The 22,040-nt window shown below is 43.6% G+C and overlaps 1 protein-coding gene across 2 annotated transcripts in view; it reads left to right on the top strand.

The window, feature by feature from the left end:
- TM2D1 (TM2 domain containing 1) overlaps positions 1 to 4,832 on the top strand; it is a 40,690-nt gene extending 35,858 nt beyond the window's left edge. Inside the window, exons 6-7 of one of the 2 annotated variants that reach the window (XM_070486384.1) lie at positions 313 to 442; positions 2,151 to 4,832. In XM_070486384.1, the coding sequence (XP_070342485.1) occupies positions 313 to 423 (111 nt within the window). In that variant the 3' untranslated portion in view covers positions 424 to 442; positions 2,151 to 4,832. Of the gene's footprint in view, positions 1 to 312; positions 455 to 2,150 lie in introns of both variants that reach the window. The other variant, XM_070486385.1, reaches the window with a different exon arrangement.
- Positions 4,833 to 22,040: the final 17,208 nt, after the last annotated feature.

Genomic DNA, 22,040 nt, shown 5'->3' with positions numbered 1-22,040 from the left:
ATGTGCGTCTGGAGCCGTTGGTGCCCGGCTGGGAGCGCCTCTGCTGAGCTCGGGCAGCAGAGCCAAGCAGAGAGGCAGGGAGGCCGCTGGGCGCCACGCGGGGCACGGACTGGCAACTCTTCTGATCCTGGGACCCTCCCCGGTATCCTTTTCAGCTGCGTGAGCCACTGAATTAATTTTTTTTGCTTGAGTTAGTTTGTTGTGTTTTTGGTGCTACTGAAATAATTTTATTAACAACTAAGAAAAGTAAACTCAAAGTATTGTGAAAATATCTTTTGTAAAATGAGTAATTTTGAAAATTTTCTCTTCTAGATTGTTGGACCTTCAGATGGAAGTAGTTACATTATAGATTATTATGGAACCAGACTTACAAGACTGAGTATTACTAATGAGACGTTTAGAAAGACGCAGTTATATCCGTAAATATTTTCTAAAAGAAACAGTAAGTGAATGTGTATGTAACTTTAATTATAGTTTATTATCTGTATAAAATTATGAGAGTTTGAGAACCATAGGACATTTAAGAGATCATCTAGTGGTGTAAACCTCTCATTTTGCTTGTCAAGAAACACAGGTCTGCATATGCCGAAGACATCTCTCCCTTCCATAGAGTATTTTTATGTGTGCTCATCGCTCCTGCAGTTCTCAGTTCAGACTCTCGTTCTTTGCAGTGAATATGGTTAGAGGGCAAAGTTCACAAGAAAAAAAATCACGTCAAAGCGAGATGTTCCATAGTGTTGTATGATGGTTGTGACAAAAGTGTGTGTTGCAGGTAGTGCAATACAGCACATCTTTTCTGCTGTCCTTCTCTCCTGGGTCAATATGACCTTTGAACCTCTTTCTTCCCCTTCCTTAAGCCTGAAAGTGAATAGATTCTCAACCCTGAAGAACTGTAAGAATTTGTTCTAACCCAGAGTTTGGCCCTGCCCATGAGAGTTGTTGATTGGCCTCGGCTTTCACTAGATAATACACCTGGAGAAGCCAGGGACAACATCGGTCTTCCTGGTTCAACTCTCTGGTCTCTAGGACTCTGCTACCACAGGTGTTTATTTCCATGACTGTACCTTAGTCTCCTAATAAGTAATCTTCCAATAATGCTAGATTTTTTTCTCAGGATTTTGGTAGACTATCAGGAAAACAATTCCCGAGTGCACTCATTCTCTGCCAGGGAGAAGTCCCGTGTGACATAAGGAACGGGGTCCTTTCTGGGCCACACTTGACTTTCGGAGGGAAAGTCAGGCTGGCTGTTTTGGCGGCAGTTGTAGACCTAGGGTTTTCAGTTCAGAGTTTCACTCTCAGAGAGTGCTTCTAGAGACCCGCAAGGGAGCGGACGTTTATTCTCTGTGTTGTAGTCTATAAGTAGGATGTGAAGTGTAATTTTGTCTTTCAGGTAGATTTCCCCTTTTATCACAGTGAAAGTGTGGAATCGCTTTATAGTTATTGTCGTGAGAGTTGAACAGTGACAGAGCCGGTCAAGACCTGAGGAATTTATTCAACTGATCGTCCAAACAGTTTTTCAAATCTTGTAAACGATGAGTCTTTGGGTTTAAAGTGGAAATGAAGCTGAGAGATCCACTTGCCTCTTCTTACCAGGGAACAAAATGAGACCTAGGAAAGCTGAGACTGACACACAACTAATCAGTGCACAGCGGGATGTGGAGCTGAGGTCTTCTGTGCACATCTGGGGCCGCCCCTCCCCCCCACTGCTGTATCGTTCTGTATTAAGCATCTTCATTTCGGAAATTGCTACTCCTGCTTATGAGAAGGGTTGTGTAGTTTCATGTAACCTTATTTTCATACTGTAAATTCTATCTCTTTCGAAAGTTTATAGATTGTATTTAAACCATAATGTGTAAAAATTAAGCAGATGTGATTTAAGAAGCAATTCCATTCTCTGTAGCCTGTTATATAAACACTTAATTGGAATTCCAGACTCAAATGTGAAATTCAGACTGAAGGGCCCGTTGAGAAGGCAGGTCTTTGTGCTGTCGTTCCGGTGAGCCCTCTGCAGTATTTAGAGAAGGGCTGCAAAAGTAAGAGGGCGTGTCCTGAGCAGATGAAGCATAAAACGTGCGTCTGCATTGGACCGGTAACCTCACTAGACTCTTGTAAAATATTGTGTTTTAACGTATTTCTTTTTTCTGTTTTAGGATTTGGGCCTCCTTGATTCTAATAGAGACCTCTCAGTTTGTGGATTTCCAGATTTTCCTTTTTCCTTCTTCACATACCACCTTATGGATTCTGCATAATTTTTTGTCGTGGTTGATGTTTTTGTTTTGTTGTTTTAGTTAAAAGCATATTATTCTGAGGTTGATTTAACAGGACTTTCTTGAGAGCTGTGTGGTAATGGTGTCTTTCTCAGGCTACTGTCTCCGTGAGATAGACAGCTTGTTACCCTTGTATTTAATGTCTTTTCTGAAGACAGTTGCCACTTGTCATTTACGCTTCTGAAAAATAAAAGTATGACTTACTCACATTTTTTAGTGCTTTCTTATTAAGAAAACATTCTTAAATGTTGAATGTGGCTGTCTCCTGCATTTTGATCCTTGAAAGCAGTTAATCCATGGTGTGAACAAATACATTTATATTGCCTGAGGCTGCAGGCTTGTGTGTGACAGCCCACCTGTTTGTCTGCAGCTTTCAGATCCAGCTTTTTGCATTGGTATCCGGGGAGGTGAAGATCATCAGGAGCCTGAAACCCTGAGGCAACGCCGGCGCCTCTGGTGGATTCAGGCCTCTGGAGGGTGCACTTCTTCCTTTCTGCTCTGGGAGTGATGGAGTAGCTCTTGGCAGACCAGATGCTGACTCACCTAGCTCAGTGCAGTTATCGCTGAAGCTGTACGGACAAGGTGGGAGCACCGAACAGACGATTAATGCCTGCTGTCTGTTCGCACCGCCAGCACAGCTGCCTTAAGTGACGCACCGGAGCCTGAAGGAAGCCGCGCCTGTCCAGTGGCACTGGTTCTTCCTGCTGTGTTGAGAAAGGTTTCAAGAAGATGGAAATATGCGAAAGGTTGTGTCCCCGTGATACCACCATGCTCTCTCTTTAGTAACAGGCATACCAACTTCAAAATTACTGGGGTCGGGGCTCCTCCAGAGTAAAAACCATCTTACTCAAAAGCGTACAGGATAGTACACTTAGCTTCCTAATATGTCAGTCATTCAGTCACAGCTGCTGCAGTTGCTGGGAGATTAAGTATTGACATAGGAAGTGAATTTGGATTGATTCCTAATATACGCCAGGAGCGGCCTCTGGTTCATGCATTCATTAAAATGTTGCGTGTCGACCACGTGGGAGGCACTGTTGTTGATGCTTGGGATGCAGAGGGGAGCAGAACATGTCCCTCCTCTCGGAGCTTGCGTTCTCTTGGACCCACTTTGTCACAGTGATGGCGTTTCGGCTGCAGTTAAGTGGTGGATGCCCATTGTCTAGCGTCTGCTGGCCCCTTTTGATTGCAGACAGGGCTTTACATGCCACTGCAGGGCCACCTAAGCCCAGATTCTAAGTCCTGAAGTTTCCGCAGTCACGTAAGTTCAATGACATAAAAATACCTGCAGGCAAACCTTGAAAGGTAATCTTGATTCTCGCGTAATTGTTACACTTGTTGACTTTGCCAGGTGGGAAATCTGTTTCAAAGCAGCTGCGTCTCAAAGTATTTATTCAATAAGCTGTGCTCCAAACGCATTGTTGTTAGAATCCAGAAATAAAGTCCCTTCACAATGTGCTTGGAAACCTTTAGACTTCATCTTCACTATAACTCCCTGAGTTTTCACAAGAGACTTCAGTTTTTCCAGTTCTCCTGATTCCCTGTTGCCTAATCTATGTAATTCTTCAGCAAATGGTCTTCTGTGTTTTATGATGATGATGATTTCTAATGTGAATGCAGTTTTCTTCCATGGAGCACTGCTTCATCCTGGCTGCTTGTTGGTGGTGTGAGAGGACGAATCTGTGAAGACGCTGCGTGCGACGCCTTCTAGGATAAGCCTGCGTTTAGAGCAATGGCCACGGCTGTGAGGTGGACGAGGCCAGTCATCCTGGGGACTCCCGAACCCTCTAGCCAGGGTGGAATGAATTCTTTCAACCCCACAGAAAGAGCCAGTGTTTCCATGGAAACACTTACAAAGGGTACTGCTTTAGCCTGAAAGGGTTAATACAACTTCCAGAAGTACCTCTGTGCCCAGGAAGATTTTGTACCTACGTTATATTAAACTAAAGCACCTTGTTAAGACCTCAAAGATGCTGCTGTGTCTACAGCCAGCATCTGGTCATGGGACTGCTGGGACTATAGCAAATACTGCTTTGGGAGTAGGTTTTGTTTTACAAAACGTTTGTCTTTTCCCTTATTTTAACCTGGATGCTTACGTTAAGTATTATAATACTGGTAGGCGGTGAGGAAGTGGAAATAGATCTAACCAGCAAGAAAGTGGCAAGAAGAAACATGAGTCCTTACAAAGTACATACAAGCCTAAGGTGCTTGTTCCTTCTCCTCGTTCAGACGCCTTAAAGGTAGAGATTCCCAGCATCTGGCACCTTCCCCCTTCCTTTCTCTCATTAAATCAGCATCCATTGTGCTTTTTTCTATTTACAAAATTAGTACAAGCTTAATGCAGAAATTTTGAGAAAGCACCAAAAAGTGCAAAGGAAAAAACCTCATTCCCTAGCCTGGAGATGATAATGTTAATGTTTTCATGTCTGTCCTTGCAGTAGTTTTTCCACGCATGTATGTACACTTTTCTTCACAAAAATGGTATATCATCCATACTGTTTCATAGCCTGCTTCTTTACATTGTAAAATTTTTTCTATTTCAATAAATATTCTTTTACAAAATTATTTTTAATGGCTGCAGAGTAATCCATGTCTGTGTCATAATTTATTTGTGCAATTCCTTGTCATTTGGTATTCAAGTTATTCCAATGAATGAACAATGTACATTTCTGATTTTTTTCTCTAGAATTGTCATGCTTAGTCAAAATGATTCATTAAAGTGTTTGATAGACACATACAGTCCCAGTTAACCAGGGTAATGGAGAAAGAGTGAAGTCAGATAGCCCCACCCCAAGTTCAGACAAAACCACCGTCAACTCCCAGCCATGGCGGTGCAGACGCCCTGCAGCTGAGACGCTGCAGGGACCCACACAAGCACGCTCCGCGTCAGGCCACTGCCATTCAGTGCTGACGCTGCTCCTCGCGGCCAGGGCTGCAGGAGAGCAGCCACCATTGGCACAGGAAGGCTGCTAGAGAAGGGTGCTGGTGGTGAGGACACGGATGACAGCAAGCCTGTCACTGGGCTCAGGGTGCCAGACAGTTGCCTGAGTTGTCTAACTGCCCACCAGAAAGCTTCCAGATAAGAGGGGAGAAGAGCTTGAAGAAGGAGTAAGTGGGAAACTCCTTCATAATGGTCTTTATTCTCCCTGCTGAGAGGGAAGAGGAGGCGAGTAAATCTGGAAGAAGAGAAAAGTTATTAATTAGGAATGAATAAAAGAATCCTGAACAGCACTGAGTACCCAACTGGGTCCTGGAATAATGCATTTGTAGTTGAGTTTATCAGCATGGTAAGAGTTGCTCGTTCCTATTTTTTTTTAAATAGAGCCTAATATCTTAATTCTTAGTAAACGTATCAATGCTCTTATGGCTAAGACATTGTCTGATGGAGGAAGAATGTTACTGACTTACCTAGAAAATAGATATTTTGAAGAAGGAATATTTACAAAAAATGTTAAGGCCTAAAATCTTAAAATTTCAAGAAGATTATAACTTGCTAAAATTTCCTTTCACTGTTCTCCATGTGCAAGATGTTATGCTAAACTTCATATATACTTTAAATGATTTAATCCTCACAACATTTCTTTAGAATCTTCCTAAAGAATCAGTATCATTATCCCCACTTTACAGATAAGTAAATTGAGTCCCACAAAGACTGAATGACTTGCCGAGGTGGTGAAGCCAGCATTTAGACACAGGCCTAGTAACTGCCATCCTGCCTGCAATATGACGGGGACAGCCATGTAGGTCTAAGAAATACACGACTAATGATTGCTTAGTAAAATTTTTCTTAGTATGTTGTTTAGTGTTTTCAGTAAAGATGGAGTTATCTGCCTATACTGAGCCTGTTTGCTTAATAGGTAGTTTCCTGGTTAAAAAAAAAACAAAACTTAATCTTCTGAAGTTTACGTCATGCAAATGCCAAGATATGTTATGAATATCAAAATGAGACTGTGAGAGAGCAGTGATTGTTGTCAAAAACCCAAGAATTTTTCTGCTGCCACCTCATCTGACGTTTGCAGCACCTTCTGGAACAGAAGTCTGACTGTGTCTATGACGAGAGGGGAGATGGTAGGTAGGACCACACCACCCTGCTTAGTCTTGCTGAGGTGGTAGGAAGCTGGAGGCGTCTGCAGGTGAGGGGAGTGCAGATAATTTTTATTTAGTTAGTTTTTCTTTTGGCTTATTTGAATTTGCTATTTTTTATGCAATAAGCATGCATTATTTGCATGCATGTATGACACAGTATGTAATAATATGGATAAATTAGAACAAAGAACCCCAGAAAGTCTTGTTCTCTTCTTCCCCTTAATGTCACCTTAATGTTAAGATGACATGGGTAACAGTCACCATTTGTTGAATGTATTTTAAAGGAATGGAATGATGGCGTTAGGCAGTGGTGAGGTCCAGCTGGAATTTGCAAGGAGTTGCTCACGCTTGGACTATAGTGTGGTCATACCTTGAGCAAAATACCAGTGGACTCAAAAGTTCCTTTTACAAAAATAAACAAATGGGACTACAATAAACTAAAAGGCTTCTGCATGGCAAAAGAAATCTTCAACAAAAAGAAAAGACAACCTACCAATTAGGAGAAGATATTTGCAAATCATATATCTGACAAGGGGTTAAGCTCCAAAATAGATAAAGAACTCACAACTCAATGACAAAAAACCCAACAACCCAATTAAAAAATGGGCAGAGGATCTGAACAGACATTTTTCCAAAGAAGATAGACAAATGGCCAACAGCCACATGAAAAGGTATTCAACATCACTAATTAGGGAAATGCAAATGAAAACCACAATGAGATATCACCTCACACCCGTCACAATGGCTATACTTAACAGGACAAGAAATAACAAGTGTTGGAGAGGATGTGGAGAAAAGGGAACCCTCATATACTGCTGGTGGGAATATACTGCAGCATCCACTATGGGAAACAGTATGGAGGTTTCTCAAAAAATTAAAAATAGAAATACCTGTAACCCAGCAATTCTGCTTATGGGTATTTATCCAAAGAACACGAAAACACTAACTCAAAATGATATATGCACCCCCATGTTCATCAAAGCATTATTCACAATAGCCAAGATGTGGAAACAACCCAAGTGCCCATCAATGGATAAATGGATAAAGAAGATGTGGTATATATACATAATGGAATACTACTCAGCCATAAAAAAGATGAAATCTTGCCATTTGTGGCAACATGGATGGACCTTGAGGGTATTATGCTAAGCGAAATAACTCAGATGGATAAAGCCAAATACCATATGATTTCTCTCATAAGTGGAAGGTAAAAACAACAACAATAACAGACACATAGAGACAGATTAGATTGGTGGTTATCAGAGGGAAAGTGTGGAGGGAGGAGGATGAAAGGGGTGATAGGGGCACGTGTGTGGTGATGGATGATAAATTAGACTCTGAGTGGTGAACATATGTGGTCTACAGAGAAGTTGAAATATAATCATGTATACCTGAAATTTACATAATGTTATAAACCAATGTGACCTGAAGAATTTTTTTTTAAAGGCTTATAAAGCCAGACATAGAATTAAAGTCTGGGTTTTAATTTTAGAAACAGTTCCTTTTGCAGAAGGGAGGTAAAACTGTCCTTTGGACATCATCTAGCTACAGTTTTCTTATCTGCATTACCGTTGTCATTATCTGCAGCTACTCTGTGTAAACAAATGGCCAAAAATGTCTTTTTCTCGAGAAAGTCACCTTGTGGGCCCCTTCCCTGCTTTTAGACTCTCCTTCCGTGAGGGAAGGCTGCAGTGCGGCAGATTTTCTTTCTGTTGCTTTTTAATCTGAAGTTCTCTGGAGATATCTAATAAATTTAGCAATGTTGTTGGGAGGCAGCTGATCCGTCTACTTTCAGCCTAAATTAAGGTTAATTGCAAGCAATCGCTATGCATACAACAGAGTGTTGCTTTTAACCTGTCACTGTTATCAGAATATGCCAAGCATGCGGAGATTAAAGCTTGAAAAATGATTAAGGTTAGAGCCATTTGGGCTGCATGTGCCAGAGAGAAACGTTTTACCAGAACCCTTTAGAAAGTGTGCCGTGTTGGAACTTTTAATCCTGTGAGCTGATTTTACATTTAAGGGCGTATGATTGCGAAGGCTCACGGTCCCGTCTTTGACTTTCAGACAAACCTCACAGTCTGACTGGTGGTGCGAATGAATGATGAAGCTCATTTGTTGTGGCCACACGAGAGACCTCAGGAAGGGTGGCGTGTCGTCTTCGCTTGCTTTGTGAACTGCTCCAATTTGCTTTAAACAGGTACAGCAAGTCTTGAAAAAGGAATTCAAAAGACAGGAACGTATTGTTTATTTATTCTCAGCTATTTATTGAACTGCTATGCACCCCTTCTGCTCTTGCCTTCCTAAATATATTCTCCACACAGCAGCCCAAGTGATCAAAGTCAAGGAGAACCTGTCACGTTTCTGCCAGTTCTCCAGTGGCTTCCTTCCTGCCTCACACATGCTGGCTTGGTTCTGATAAATAACAAGCAATGGGATATATTGGAGAATATGAGGAAGCCATTTGGTGTAAAACTAATTCGGCCTGACCTTGTTTTTCCAAGAGGGCCTGACGTGGCCTGTTGAGCATGCATTGTACATCTATCTGCTTTAACATTCACAGTGTCCCAAAGATAAAAATGATGCCCCTAAAGATAGGGATGTGGGTCCCCACACCCCATATCGGCATTTCCTTAAGGATAAGCATCTCTTCCTAGAAACTAAGGATGAATTACCGACCTGCTCCGTTCTCCTTGTGACCACTGACCTGCTGACCACCGACCCGCTGTGCCAGCTGAGCATCTCATGACAGTAGTAAAAGAGAGATTCCTGTTATATGTGACATACGCTCTTTGTTCCAAGATGGTCTACAACCACTCTGCACACCCCACTTCTTTGGTGCCCTTCCTTCCTTGGGCAATGAAGCCCCCAGGGCTATAGTCAGACCTGGCTCACAACAAACTCACCCCAAATTTTGATCTCTAGATTGATTATGGATCATTTGCATCGACAGTTCCACCTCGGGGGTCTCTTCCTGGCTCTTCTTTTTGAGGGCTCTTTCCTAGTCTGTGCATAGCTTGCTTCATCACTCGTTTGGGTTTCTGCTCAATTGTCCCTGCCCATCCTTTCTAAGCTCCTACCCCAGTCCTCCACCAGCCACTCTCTGCATCCTCACCCTGCTTCGTTTCTCCTGACAGCACTGACCGCTATCTGCAAGGACGTGTGTCTGCATTTTCCCTTTGTTGCCCCTGCCAGAGAGTAGGCTTGGCCAGGCGGGGACTCTGTCCTCGATGTTGCTCTGTCGCCAGTGCTTACGACAGTGCCGGAACAGCAGGTGCTTGGATGTGTCCACAGGAATGTGACTCAGTCTGAGATTAGCAAGCTTCTGCTCTGGGCACTTTACTTTAGGAGTAGGATCAAAGCATGATTCCAACCCTGATTCCTGTCTGCAGGAGGTAGGTGAGGAGATGAGCCTATGCTGGCTTGTTCAATCCTGGCTGGTCCCAGAGCTGACGACAGGGCCTGGACAGCACAAGAACTGCATCAACACTAAGTCCTTCCCTTGGAATGGCTGGTTGCTGGAGGTGGGTTGGAGGAAAAAGACCAGCAAGTGATTATTAGAAACGATAGGAAGGAGGTGGGAGGGAGGGGTATTAAATCTCCTAGTATGTGTCATGTGTCGTTCTGTGCTTTCCTGACCTGATCACCTCAGTTAACCTTCACAGTCACCCTATCAGGCAGGCGTAATTAGCTTCCCCTCCAGTGATAAAGGTCTTTCATGCTTTCAGTATAGATTGCTAGCCTTTAAGATGTTAAAAGGAAGCTTTAGCTAAATATTGTGCCCCTCTGCAGAACTCAGGCCAGTTTCTGAGTCAACCTTTCGCTATCCACCCACCATCCAATTATACCAACAGCAACGTGGGTAATGCTAAGCTCATAGACTTTAGGATCAGACAAATCTGCCACTTGTTATGGGCAAGCTCTTAGAATCTTAGTTTGCTCATTCTTAAAAGGGGAATATTATCTTCCTCATGTGGTTGTTGTAGGGTTAAGTAAAATAATGTGTTTCGCATAGGATGTCTTTAATAAATGATAGATGATAGTTTTTAAGGTTTATACGTTTCTCATCCTATGTAGTACTTACGACACTCCTACAAGGTCAGTATTGTCGTTTATGTATCCTTATGTTACACATAATGAGACTGAGGGTTAGAGAGATCAGATAACTTCACTGAGCTTATGCAGCCAGCAACTGGCAAAGTCAGAACTTAAAACCAGGTCTGTGACTCCTGAGCCCATTCTAACCACTGCACTGTACTACCTGCACAGTACGTCCTGTGCAAGCAGACATGCAGCCACAGGGCCAGCTCACTCTTTACAACTGCCCCATTGGAGTTTTTTTTATCCCAAAGAAGAAACAGAATTACAAGGGCTTGATGACTTCATTTTTAAAAGAATATTCTATTGAGGCATACATAAAATGCCCAAATCTTAAGTGTAAAAGTCAATGAATTTTCACAGGTGTATATGCCCGTTTAACCACCACCCAGTGCAAGAAGAAGAACATTTCTAGCATTCCAGAAGCTTCCCTGGACTCCTTCCCAGTCAGGAATCACATGGAATGCTGTCTTTCGTGATTGGCTTCTTTCACTCACCATTATTACGGTGTTACATTGTATTACTGTGTGTAGTAATACTATGGTTTTACATTGTATGAATATGCCAAAAAGCATTTATGTATCCTACTGCTGTCAGACATTTAGTTGTTTCCTGTTTGGGGCTATTATGAATGAGCTGCTATGAACACTCTTACACATGTCTTTTGTTAGACATATATTAAAAATAATATGCCCCGGGGCTGGCCCCATGGCCAAGTGGTTAAGTTCGCGCGCTCCGCTGCTGCGGCCCAGGGTTTCACTGGTTCGGATCCTGGGCGTGGACATGGCACCACTCTTCAGGCCACGTTGAGGCAGCGTCCCACATGCCACAACTAGAAGGACCCACAACTAAATTATACACCTATGTACCAGGGGGATTTGGGGAGATAAAGCAGAAAAAAAGATTGGCAACAGTTGTTAGCTCAGGTGCCAATCTTAGAAAAATAAAAAATAAAAAAATAACATGCCCTTATTTCTCTTATGTATATACGCAGGAGTGCAATCTTTGATTATGATGGAGGCATAGCTTCCATTTTAGTAGATACTATCTAGCAATTTTCCAAAGTGGTTGTACCAATTGACACTCACATCAGCACAATTTGGGAACTCCAGTGGCTCCACACCCTCACCAATGCTTGGTACTGGCAGCCTTTTTTACATTGGCTGGCTTCCATTTTTAAAGATGGACTGTCGCTATCAGTGTGGCTTAAAGAGGAAAATCAGACCAAGGGGTGGAGTTTCGAGAATAGTTTCAGCTCTGCACAGATCTCTCTTACCGTCAGATGGCTCATAAAATAAAATGGGTTCTCTCTCTGCCACCAAGAAGATCTAAGCGGAGGCTGCAGATCCATTTGTAGCGGTCAATTTGGAGGCAGTTCTCTGGCATCGAGGAAGCTTAATGTATAAGACTCGTGTGGGCCCAGCCAGACGTAACGCTATTTTGACTCTGAGCTTGGACTAGCAAAACTTTTGAGCTGGAAGAAACCCCTAAGTCAGCCTTCTTCCCCATTTCATAGAAGTTATGCTAGCCCCGTACTCTTTCCACAATATCCACCGCTGACTAGGAAGACCACTGTTTTTTCCCATGAAGAAGAGTTTGTACAGAGTTTCCTTCGAGAGGTGAGTGACTGCTTTACCTTGCTGACTCCCAGACCACCATCCTCAGAAAGATTGGTTTCTGGTTCCTAAAGGGAGTTATTTTGTGTTCTGAGTCGTATACATATGTGGTGTCATTTGACTTCTTTGTTTGTTATTTTGCTGTTGCTCACATTAATTTCTTATGGGCTTTTCCCCACAATGGGCTTTCCTGTAGAGTCTGCAAGAATATCTGCTAAGTATCCCTTTCAGATTTTCCCCATCTCTGTCCACTCACTTTGACACTGGGAGTATTAGTCCCTGCCTGCTTCTGCTGCCTGTAATAAAGCCTTCCATTTGCAGGTCCAACCCTACCCAAACCCTGGGCCAGTACAAACAAGACCTAGAAGGCATTATGGCCTCGCCCCAAGAAACAGTGGTATCTGGAAACGTCCACTGTTTATATCCCTGGGGAACACTGGTCCTTAGAAAGGATGTAGCTCCAGGAGCGTCTGGTGACAGATCAGACTGCAACTTTCTACATTTGTGAAAGGATCGTTGGTCTGCCTACCTTTGCTGCTTAGGGTCTTGTGGTAGGAGCATAACAGCCCCCTAAAGATGCCCATGTCCTAATCCTCAGAACCTGGGAATATGTTACCTTACATGACAACAAGGACTTTTTGCGACTCAATTAAGGATCTTAAAATGGGGACATTATCCTGGATTATGTGGGTGGGCTTAATACAACCATAAGGTTCTTATAAGGGGGAGAGGGAGGCAGAAGAACTGAAGAAGAGATGACGGAAGCAGAGGTCGGAGAGGAGAGAGATTTGAAATTCTGCTCCACTGGCTTTGAAGATGGAGGAAGAGGCCAGGAACCAAGGAATGTAAATGGACTCAGAAAAAGAAGGAATGGAATTCTCCCCAGAGCCTCTAGAGGAACATGACTCTGCTGAGACCTTGGTTTTAGCCTCATGAGACCCATTTCAGACTAATCAACTCTGGAGCTGTAAGGTTATAAATGGGGGTGGCTTTAAGCCACTGAGTTTGTGGTCACTTGTTACAGCAGCAATAGCAGACTAATACAGTGCCTGCTGAAAGTGAGTCACTCACAGACAGTGTGCTGTTGCATCGTCCTTCTTTTCCATTCTGCTAATCTCTGTTTTCTAATTGGTATATTTAGACCATTTGCATTTAAATTAATTATTGATATGTTAGGGCTTAAGTCTGCCATTTTATTACTTGTTTTCTGTTTTCTCCCTCTGTTTCTCATTCTTTTTCTCTTTTTTCCCTCCTGGGCATCACCTGGACATTTTTTAAGAAATCAACTTTCCTTTATTTGCGATGCTCTTGGGCATATCTCCTACACACTTTTCTTCAGTGATTGCTCTTGCCACTGTAATTACATACATAACTTGTCACAGGTTCCTGGGACCAGCATTCTACCCATTTGAGTGGAGATTCAAAGGTCACTTCCATGTAGGCCCCTTTACCTTTTCCACTTTTAAATGGTACAGCAGCAAGAGGAAATAAGACGGGCCTCAAAACTTCATTTCACACGTGGCTGCCATGTAGCTTGAGAGTTAAACTCCCTGCCTTCAAGTTGTACCCTCTGCACTTAATATGCTGTGTGACCTCAGGTGAGACACTTCACCCCTCTGAGCCTCTACAATCTATAAATTGGGGATGAAGTAATAATACCAAACCACCTATTAGAACATTTATACTTGCATTTCCTCAGGACCTGTACGCAACATTTTCAAAATTGTTCTCACCTTCATTTTTTTTTGTAAAGATAAGCTTTATTTTTTAGAGCAGTTTTAAGTTTACAGCAAAATTGAGAGGAAGGTACAGAGATTTCCCATATACCTCCTGCCCCTCCACATGCACAGCCTCCCTCTCCCATTATCAACATCCCCACCAGAGAGGGACATTTGTTACAACTGATGAACCTACACTGACATGTCCTTATCACCCAGAGTCCATAGCATACGTTAGGGCTCACTCTTGGTGTTGCACATTCTGTGGGTTTGGACAAATGTATAATAGCATGTATCTGCCATTATGGTCTCATACAGAGCAGTTTCATTGCCCTAAAGATCCTCTGTGCTTTGTCTGCTCACCCTTCCCTCCCCCTAATCCCCGGCAACCACTGATCTTGTCACTGTCTCCGTAATTTTTCCAGAATGTCTTATACTTGGTGTCACACAGTATGTGGTCTTTTCAGATTGGCTTCTTTCACTTACTATTATGCATTTAAGGTTCCTGCATGTCTTTTCATAGCTTGATAGCTCATTTCTTTTTTATGGCTGAATAATATTCCACGGTCTGGATGTACAATGGTTTATCATTCACCTACTGAAGGACGTCTTGGTTGCTTCCAAGTTTTGGCAATTATGAATAAAGCTGCTATCAACATCCATGTGCAGGTTTTTGTGTGGACATAAGTTTTCAACTCCTTTGGGTAAATACCAAGGAGCATGATTGCTAGACTGTGTGGTAAGAGTATGTTTTGTTTTATAAGAAAACGTTCAACTGTCTTCCAGAGTGGCTGCACCATTTTGCATCTCCACCAGCAGTGAATGAGAGTTCTTGTTGCCCCACGTCCTCACCAGCATTTGGTGGTGTCAGTGTTTTGGATTTTGGCCATTCTAATAGGTGTATAGTGGTACCTCCTTGTTGTTTTAATTTGATTTCCCTAATGACATATGATGTGGAGCATTTATTCATATGCTTACTTGCCATCTGTATATCTTCTTTGCTGAGGTGTCTGTTAAGGTCTTTGGCCCATTCTTAATTGGGTTGTTTGTTTTCTTATTGTTGACTTTTTAAGAGTTCTTTGTATACTTTGGATAAAAATCTTTTGTGAGGTATGTCATTAGATATGCCAGTCTGTGGCTCTCTTCTCATCCTCTTGACATTGCCTTTTGCACAGCAGAAATTTTTAATTTTAATGAAGTCCAGCTGATCAATTCTTTCTTTCATGGGTCATGTCTTTGGTATTGTAGCTAAAAAGTGATTGCCAAACCCAAGGTCATTTAGATTTTTTCCTATGTTTTCTTCCAGTTTTACCGTTTTGCATTTTACATTTATCTCTGTGAGCCATTTTGAGTTAATTTTTATAATAGGTGTAAGGTCTGTGTCAAGATTCATTTTTTTTGCATATAGATGTTCAATTGTTACAGCACCATTTGTAGAAAACTCACCTTCATTTTAAACTTCTTTCTCCTGTGTTCCTTATGGCAGAACATAGCAATTCATTGCCGAGAAAGAAACTGAGGAATTATCTTTGATGCTGTCTTCTCCCTACATCCAATGGATAATCAAGCTTTTAAATTCCTCCGTATAAACACTCCAAAATCATTACTTCATCCTCACTGCAACTCCATTATTTCAGGCCCGTGAGCATCTCTCCTCTGGATCCTGTGATAAACTCCTGCCCGGCTGAGTCCCACCTTCCTCTCGGTTCTCCTTTCCTGCTCCCACCAGAACGATCTTTCTGAAAAGCAAATCTGATCATCTCTATCCTGCTTAAAACTCTCCAGAAGCTCCCTATTTCGTTTGAGATAAAATGCAAATTCCTTTTCCTGGCTTAAGAGGTTTATCCTGACTGAGTCCCAGCCACCACTGATGCCCTCCCTCTCCCTTCACCTGGGAGCTGCCCCCTTGAGATCACAGGAATGTGCCCTGATCGCATTTATTCTGACACCTGCTTACTGCTGCTCCCTCTTCTGAAACACCTCTAAGTAGCTCTTACAGGTTCTTGAAGACGTGGCTGGAGGTCAGAAGTCCACTCAGGTTTGCGCTTCGGCGGAATTATCCTCAGGGGTGTGTCCCACCGGGGGCTCGAGGGGGGAACCGACTTCTCTTTAGGTTGGCTTGGATGCCCTCTGTCCTCTAGTCCCCGATGCTCCCGTCTAGCACGGCACTGATTTATTATTGTGATGATCTCTTTTAAAAACAATAATCATACTTCTTAAGTTCATTCTTTTGGCCGTATTGGGATACATTACAAACAGACTAAAACGGAGAGGAGTGATGTGACAGGCACCTGTGTGCTCAGCACTGGGATTAAATATATGTCAGTAATTTGCCACATTTGTTCCAGATTTCTCTTTCTTCTCCTATGAAATAAAAGGTTGTGACATAACTGAAGCTCCACCCCCCCAAACCTGTCTGCATCCTCTCTCCTACAGGTGAACGCTAACCTGAGTTGGGGGGAGTCTTTCTGCTCACTTGTGTCCCTCCCTGAACAGTTGGCCTGCAAGGGAGGCGGCGAGGACGTGTGGTCTTGCTGACATCTCCGTATCGCCAGAGCTCAGCACAGGGCCTCCAGAAAGGCTCCTGGGCGACCGCCGGGGGGACCACCGAGGCCTGATGCCTTCACCTGACACCTTTGGAAGCCGCTCTTCCCAGCCTTTAGACGGCTGTCCCTGTCCCTCTTACTTTAAAGGAAACTCGCTCCTTCTCAGAGAAGGGCTGAGATTACTGTGGGGCAAAAAGAAACAAAGGCCAGAGCGTGAGTTTTGGAATCAGACATGCTGGGTGTGTGCCCTCAGCAATTACTTAATCTCTCTGGATGTTTAATTTCCTCCTGTGTAAAAATGAAGCTAATAACACTCCCTTGGTAGAGGTTTTGTGAGGATAAAATGAAATAACAAAAGTGAATGCTCCCTTTATGGTGGAATGGGTGCTCGGTAAATGTTACCATCCCCACAAAAATGATTAAGTATTTTACATTCTTGGGTTTTTTTTTTCCTTGCAAGTTTTTTACTTTCTTTCCCCATTTTCACGCTCATTTACACCACTGTTCCCTCTCTCCTTCCGTTTCCCCACCTGGAAGGGAGGGAGCCCCACGATGCACCGCCTGTCCGTAGCTCCAGCCCATCTGGAATAGTCCAGCTTTCTCGTCCTCTGTTCTTCACTCAGCGTAGATCCGTCAGCATCTGGGACGTGCCGTCTAGCGTGGCGTCTGTGTGGGAGCGGCCTCTCCCGTTCTGTCCCTAAGTTCCTTGAAGGCCAGGATGGGGTCTCTGTTCTTTGTCACACTCCTCAGCACTAACACGGGGACAGTGTGACGTGGGCTCAGACGTGGACTTGCCTGAGTTCCAGTCCTCGTGCTGCCGCTTGCTAACGATGTGATCGTGAACAGGTGACTTCACTTTTCTAGGCATCAGTTGCCTTGGCTGTAAGTTGGGAGTAATAATAACACGTACCTCTGACGCAGTTCTGAGAATTAATAACGTATGTCTGTAAGGTGTCTTGCACTGTGCTTCTCCCTAAGTGCTCAGTCAGTGGCCGTCATTATGATTATTATCCATTAAACGATGCAATGTTATATGTCAATTATATCTCACTAAAAGAAGACTTGTTATGTGGCTCATTGATGTCAATGCTAATGTATTAGTTTCCTATTGGTGTTGTAATGAATTGCCACAAACTTCTCGCTTAAAACAATATCCATTTATTATCCTGCAGTTCTGGAGGCCGGAAGTCCAGACTGGGTCTCACTGGGTGCCATGGAAGTGTCAGCAGCCCTCTGTCCTTCTGGGGAGGATCTGCTTCCTTGCCCCTTCCGGCTTCTAGACTTTGCTCACATTCCTTGGTTCGTGGCCCCATCACTCCGACCTCTGCCTCTGTCGTCCCACCTCCTTCTCGGACTCTGACCCCACCCCCTCTTTCACTCACAAGGACTGTTGTGGTCACCCTGGGCCCATCCCGATAATCCGGGACAGTCTTGCGTACCAAGTTTCCTAACTTACCTACATCTGCGAAGTCCCTTTTGCCATGTGAGATACCCTCAACGTGCTGGCAGTTACCATGTAGACATCTTTGCTGGTCGTTTCTTCTGCTACCACACCAACATAGTGAAACTCATTCGTTCATTCAACAATTACTCCTCACATATGCTATGCCAGGCATTGTTTTAGTCCCTGGGATTGCAAACTCAAGTAAAAATAATATCTACCCCTTACATAGCCAGCCAGCCCTGGTGGTCTAGTGGTTAAGACTCGGTGCTCTCATCGCCGTGGCCTGGGTTCATTTCCCGGTCAGGGAACCACACCATCCATCTGTTGGCTGTCATACTGTGGTGGTGCATGTTGCTGTGATGGTGAAAGCTATGCCACTGGTATTTCAAACACCAGCAGGGTCACCCATGGTGGACAGGTTTCAGTGGAGCTTCCAGACCAAGACAGAATAGGAAGAAGGAAATGGCCACCCACTTCTGAAAAACTTGGCCATGAAAACCCTGTGAACATCAGAGGAGCATTGTCTGATAGAGCGCTGGAAGGTGAGAGGATGGAGGAAAAAGACCATGCTGGGTTCCACTCTGCCATACATAGGGTCACTAGGAGTCAGAATCCACTCGCCCGCACTAACAACAAAACCCCCTCACATGGTTTTTAGTCTAGTGGAGAAACTTTGTCGGCAGTGGATCTATCTTTTTTTAGTACTTGCCAAAATGTGGAGGGGAAATGAGAATGTCTCATATTTAACAGTTACCCAAAGCTTAGTGCCATTTTGGTTGATGGAGAGCAGACAATGGTCACATCATAGCTTGGTTGTGTGACTACATGTCAATCAAGTTGAGGTATTCTTAAAATTGCTCTCCTAATGAGAAACCAGACACACAATTTTCAAGGGAGAAAGAGAATGTGGAAGGACAATGTTGCCTTTTGTTTTCTATTTAGCGCCAAGGTCGTATGTGTGCATTGCAAACATTAGGGAGAAAGCTTCACTGTGGGCATTATCTACCCAACAAAGTAAGCTTAGTTCGTTGCCTCCTCACCTATTACAGTAAACACACCAATTTTCTTGTTATTGTTTTAATTTTTTTCACGTCTTGCTTTCAATTGCTGATTGCCAGGATGATCAGGGGCATCATCACATCCCATTCACAGGAGCAGAAAATGGAAGAATGAGGACAGGAATGGGAAATATCTGCCAGAATTCTTTTTTTTTTTTTTTTTGAGGAAGATTAGCCCTGAGCTAACACCTGCAGCCAATCCTCCTCTTTTTGCTGAGGAAGACTGACTCTGAGCTAACATCCATTTCCATCTTCCTCTACTATATATGTGGGACACCTGCTATGGCATGGCTTGCCAAATGGGGCCATGTCCGCATCCAGGATCTGAACCGGCGAATCCTGGGCTGTTGAAGTGGAACGTGCAAACTTAACTGCTGAGCCACTGGGCTGGCCCCTGCCAGAATTCTTAGAGAGAAGATGGGCCTTGGTTGGTGAGGTAAAATCCAGGAAAAGAGAACAAACTAAAAACAATATTTCCAAATGTAAATTCAATCATGTCTTTATTCTAGTCCCTTCTCAGAAAGGAACAGAATTCTCCATCTCTAGACCCCACATTTTATTTTTTTTTCTGCTTTTATCTCCCCAAACCCCCCCTGTACACAGTTGTATATCTTAGTTGCAAGTCCTTCTAGTTGTGAAGACCCCACATTTTCTATCTGGCAATTCTCCTGATGACTCCTTTGAACCCGGACTTTCCCTTCACACTTCCTTTCTTCTCCATGGTCTTCCTCCTGTGTGACTGCCAAGAGTGGGCTGGTGACACCAGGGGACAGAAAGGTGTCCTTCTTTCCAGTACTTGACGACAGGTCACTTCTTTTTGTTGCTTGGGGCCTGGGCTTGTTTGTACTTTGTCTTCTGTAGCTCTGAACAGACCATAAGTGGCTGGGGTGGTGGCCTTAAAATGCAGGGAGTTCGCTCGAGCTGCCCTTTTGTGTGTTCATTATTCCAGAAGGTGAGATCTTTGTGAGTCACTTTGGTTTGTAGCTCACACAGCCCATTTTGTTGAGGGTTATGCTGACATTGTCTCATTCAGCAAATCTGTGTTGTGTACCCACTGTGTGAAAGACAGATGCAGTGGTTCAGGAAGAGACGAGAGGAATCTACATCTACTGAGCCTCAGTGTGTGCACGCGCTGTGGCTCTTGATGCTTATTTAAATTCCTGAGAAGCTGAACTCATTACACTCCGAGGTTTTCAGTATGGCAGGTAAGCTTCTTCTTCATGCCAGCTCAGTTGTCTGTCTGTAGCCTTGTGTGGAGAAGGATTGCGAGGCTGAGCTCAAGCGTGATGGGAAAGCGTGGTGAGATCAATAAGCAACGTCTGCTGTAAGTGTGAGGGGGAGAAGGGTGACACACATGCCATGTAAACTTCCATTCGCTCATTAGGATCTTACTGATACCAACCACGTCCTGAGCTCCGTGAAGGCATAAGTGGATGCAAATGCAGTACAAGGTACCGTGCGACGGATGCCCATGGATGACCACAAACACATCGTTCCACAGAAATGTAGAGAAATTGCTCTGTAATTATCCAGAAAGTCATCAAGGAATAGCTATTATGTGAACTGAGCCTTGTGTGTCAGTCAAGATTTCATCAGAGAAGCAGAACCACTGTGAATGTTACAAAATAAAGAATTTATTATGGCAACTAGTCATTACATCACTGTAGGAGGATCTGGGGAATTTAGGGTCCAAAAAGGGAGCTGGAGGATCAGAAGTAAAATCACTGTCTAGCCCCTCCTGTGACACCAGCACTGGCAGATGAGTAGGAATTTGCAAGGGAAATCTGGAGAGCTAGGTGTATCTAGCTGCTGAGACGGGCCCACCAAGGGGAACTGACGGGGAAGGCCAGGGAAGGTTATGAGTCTGCCTCTGGCAGGGGCTGGGGAGCTGGTGGTCATCGGGTCCAGCCCTCGGGAAGGAGCGCTGGACATGGAGCAGGCGAGAGCTAGGACAAGTGTGAACCTGCTGGTGCCTCTGTTTTCGTCTCTTGCCACATTTGATCAAGATTTTAACCTTCCAGAACTCTTGCAAATTCCTCTTTTGGTCAACTCTAACCTAGAATCATACAGGAGAAGAGATCCTTGGAAATGTAGTTCCAGCTTAGCCGCATTGACACCGTTCAAAGCATTACTCCTCAAAAAGTGGGACGAATTTGCGTGAGGGAAGAAAGAGTGAAGGTAGCAAGTGGGGAGGCCTGTGAGCAAAAGTTTGGAGTAGGAATGAGTAAGACAGCATTCAGGGAACCACGAGTAGGTCAGCCTGGTGCAGTGAAGGCTCATGCTGGAAGATGATAGCGGTAAAGGCAAGAAGCAAAGGTTGAGATCATTTATTAACGAATTAATTAACTTAGCCATTGTTTATCAAGCATGTACTATCTACCAGGCACTGTACTAGGTGTTAGGAGTATAGTGATGAATGAAAGAGCCAGATTTTGGAAGGATTTGAATGTTAGACTAAAATGTTTGTTTAAGTTTTGATCCATCTCTTGAGAAATAGTCCACTCTTCCAATTGAAACAACTGGTCATTTGAATTTCTGCCCTTAATTCAACTTAACCAATACTTAATTCAATTCAACCAACATTTAACCTCCTTCTCTGTGCAAACTCCTCTCAGGCACACTGTCATTGTCCTCCCAAACTGTGAAACATGGCTGCACCTGATAATATTGGTCAGAGTGTAAGGACCGAGTCACTTCTTCCCCTGGTAATTTTCTAGAATGATTTGTGCTCACGTTTTATATTATGCCATGATGTCTTTATTCCAAAGCAAAGGTACTTCATTAGCCACTTAAGTGAGACAAACAACATGCAGATTAGATTACCAGAGACCTCACAATTTTGTTGAAATCCATGTTGTTTCAGAATTCCGTAAGAATGCTGATGCATAATTTGCACTAGCTTATCGTGGGTTGCATGTGAGCTCTGTGCTAGTGAAGCCCCCACACCCTGGCATTGTGCCTCTTGCTTGGCGTTTGTGAACTCGTTTAACCCGCACAGAAGCCCTAAAAGGCAGGTACTTTTATTGGCCCAATTTTGTGGAATAGGAAAGCAAGACGTAATGAGATTAAGTACCTTTCCTAGGATTATGTAAGTAGTAAGGGACTGAGCTAGGAATCCACTCTTCTTAACCATCCACAGCCAGTAAATGAGACGCCAGTTACTCCATCGTTTGGCAATTGTTGACTTAAAGACTTCTCCAGACGACT

This window comes from Equus asinus, chromosome 16, assembly GCF_041296235.1.
Source record: "Equus asinus isolate D_3611 breed Donkey chromosome 16, EquAss-T2T_v2, whole genome shotgun sequence".
NCBI classification, from domain to species: Eukaryota; Metazoa; Chordata; class Mammalia; order Perissodactyla; family Equidae; genus Equus; species Equus asinus.
Note: the sequence above shows the minus strand (reverse complement) of the source record. Positions and strands in the feature narration are given on the sequence as shown.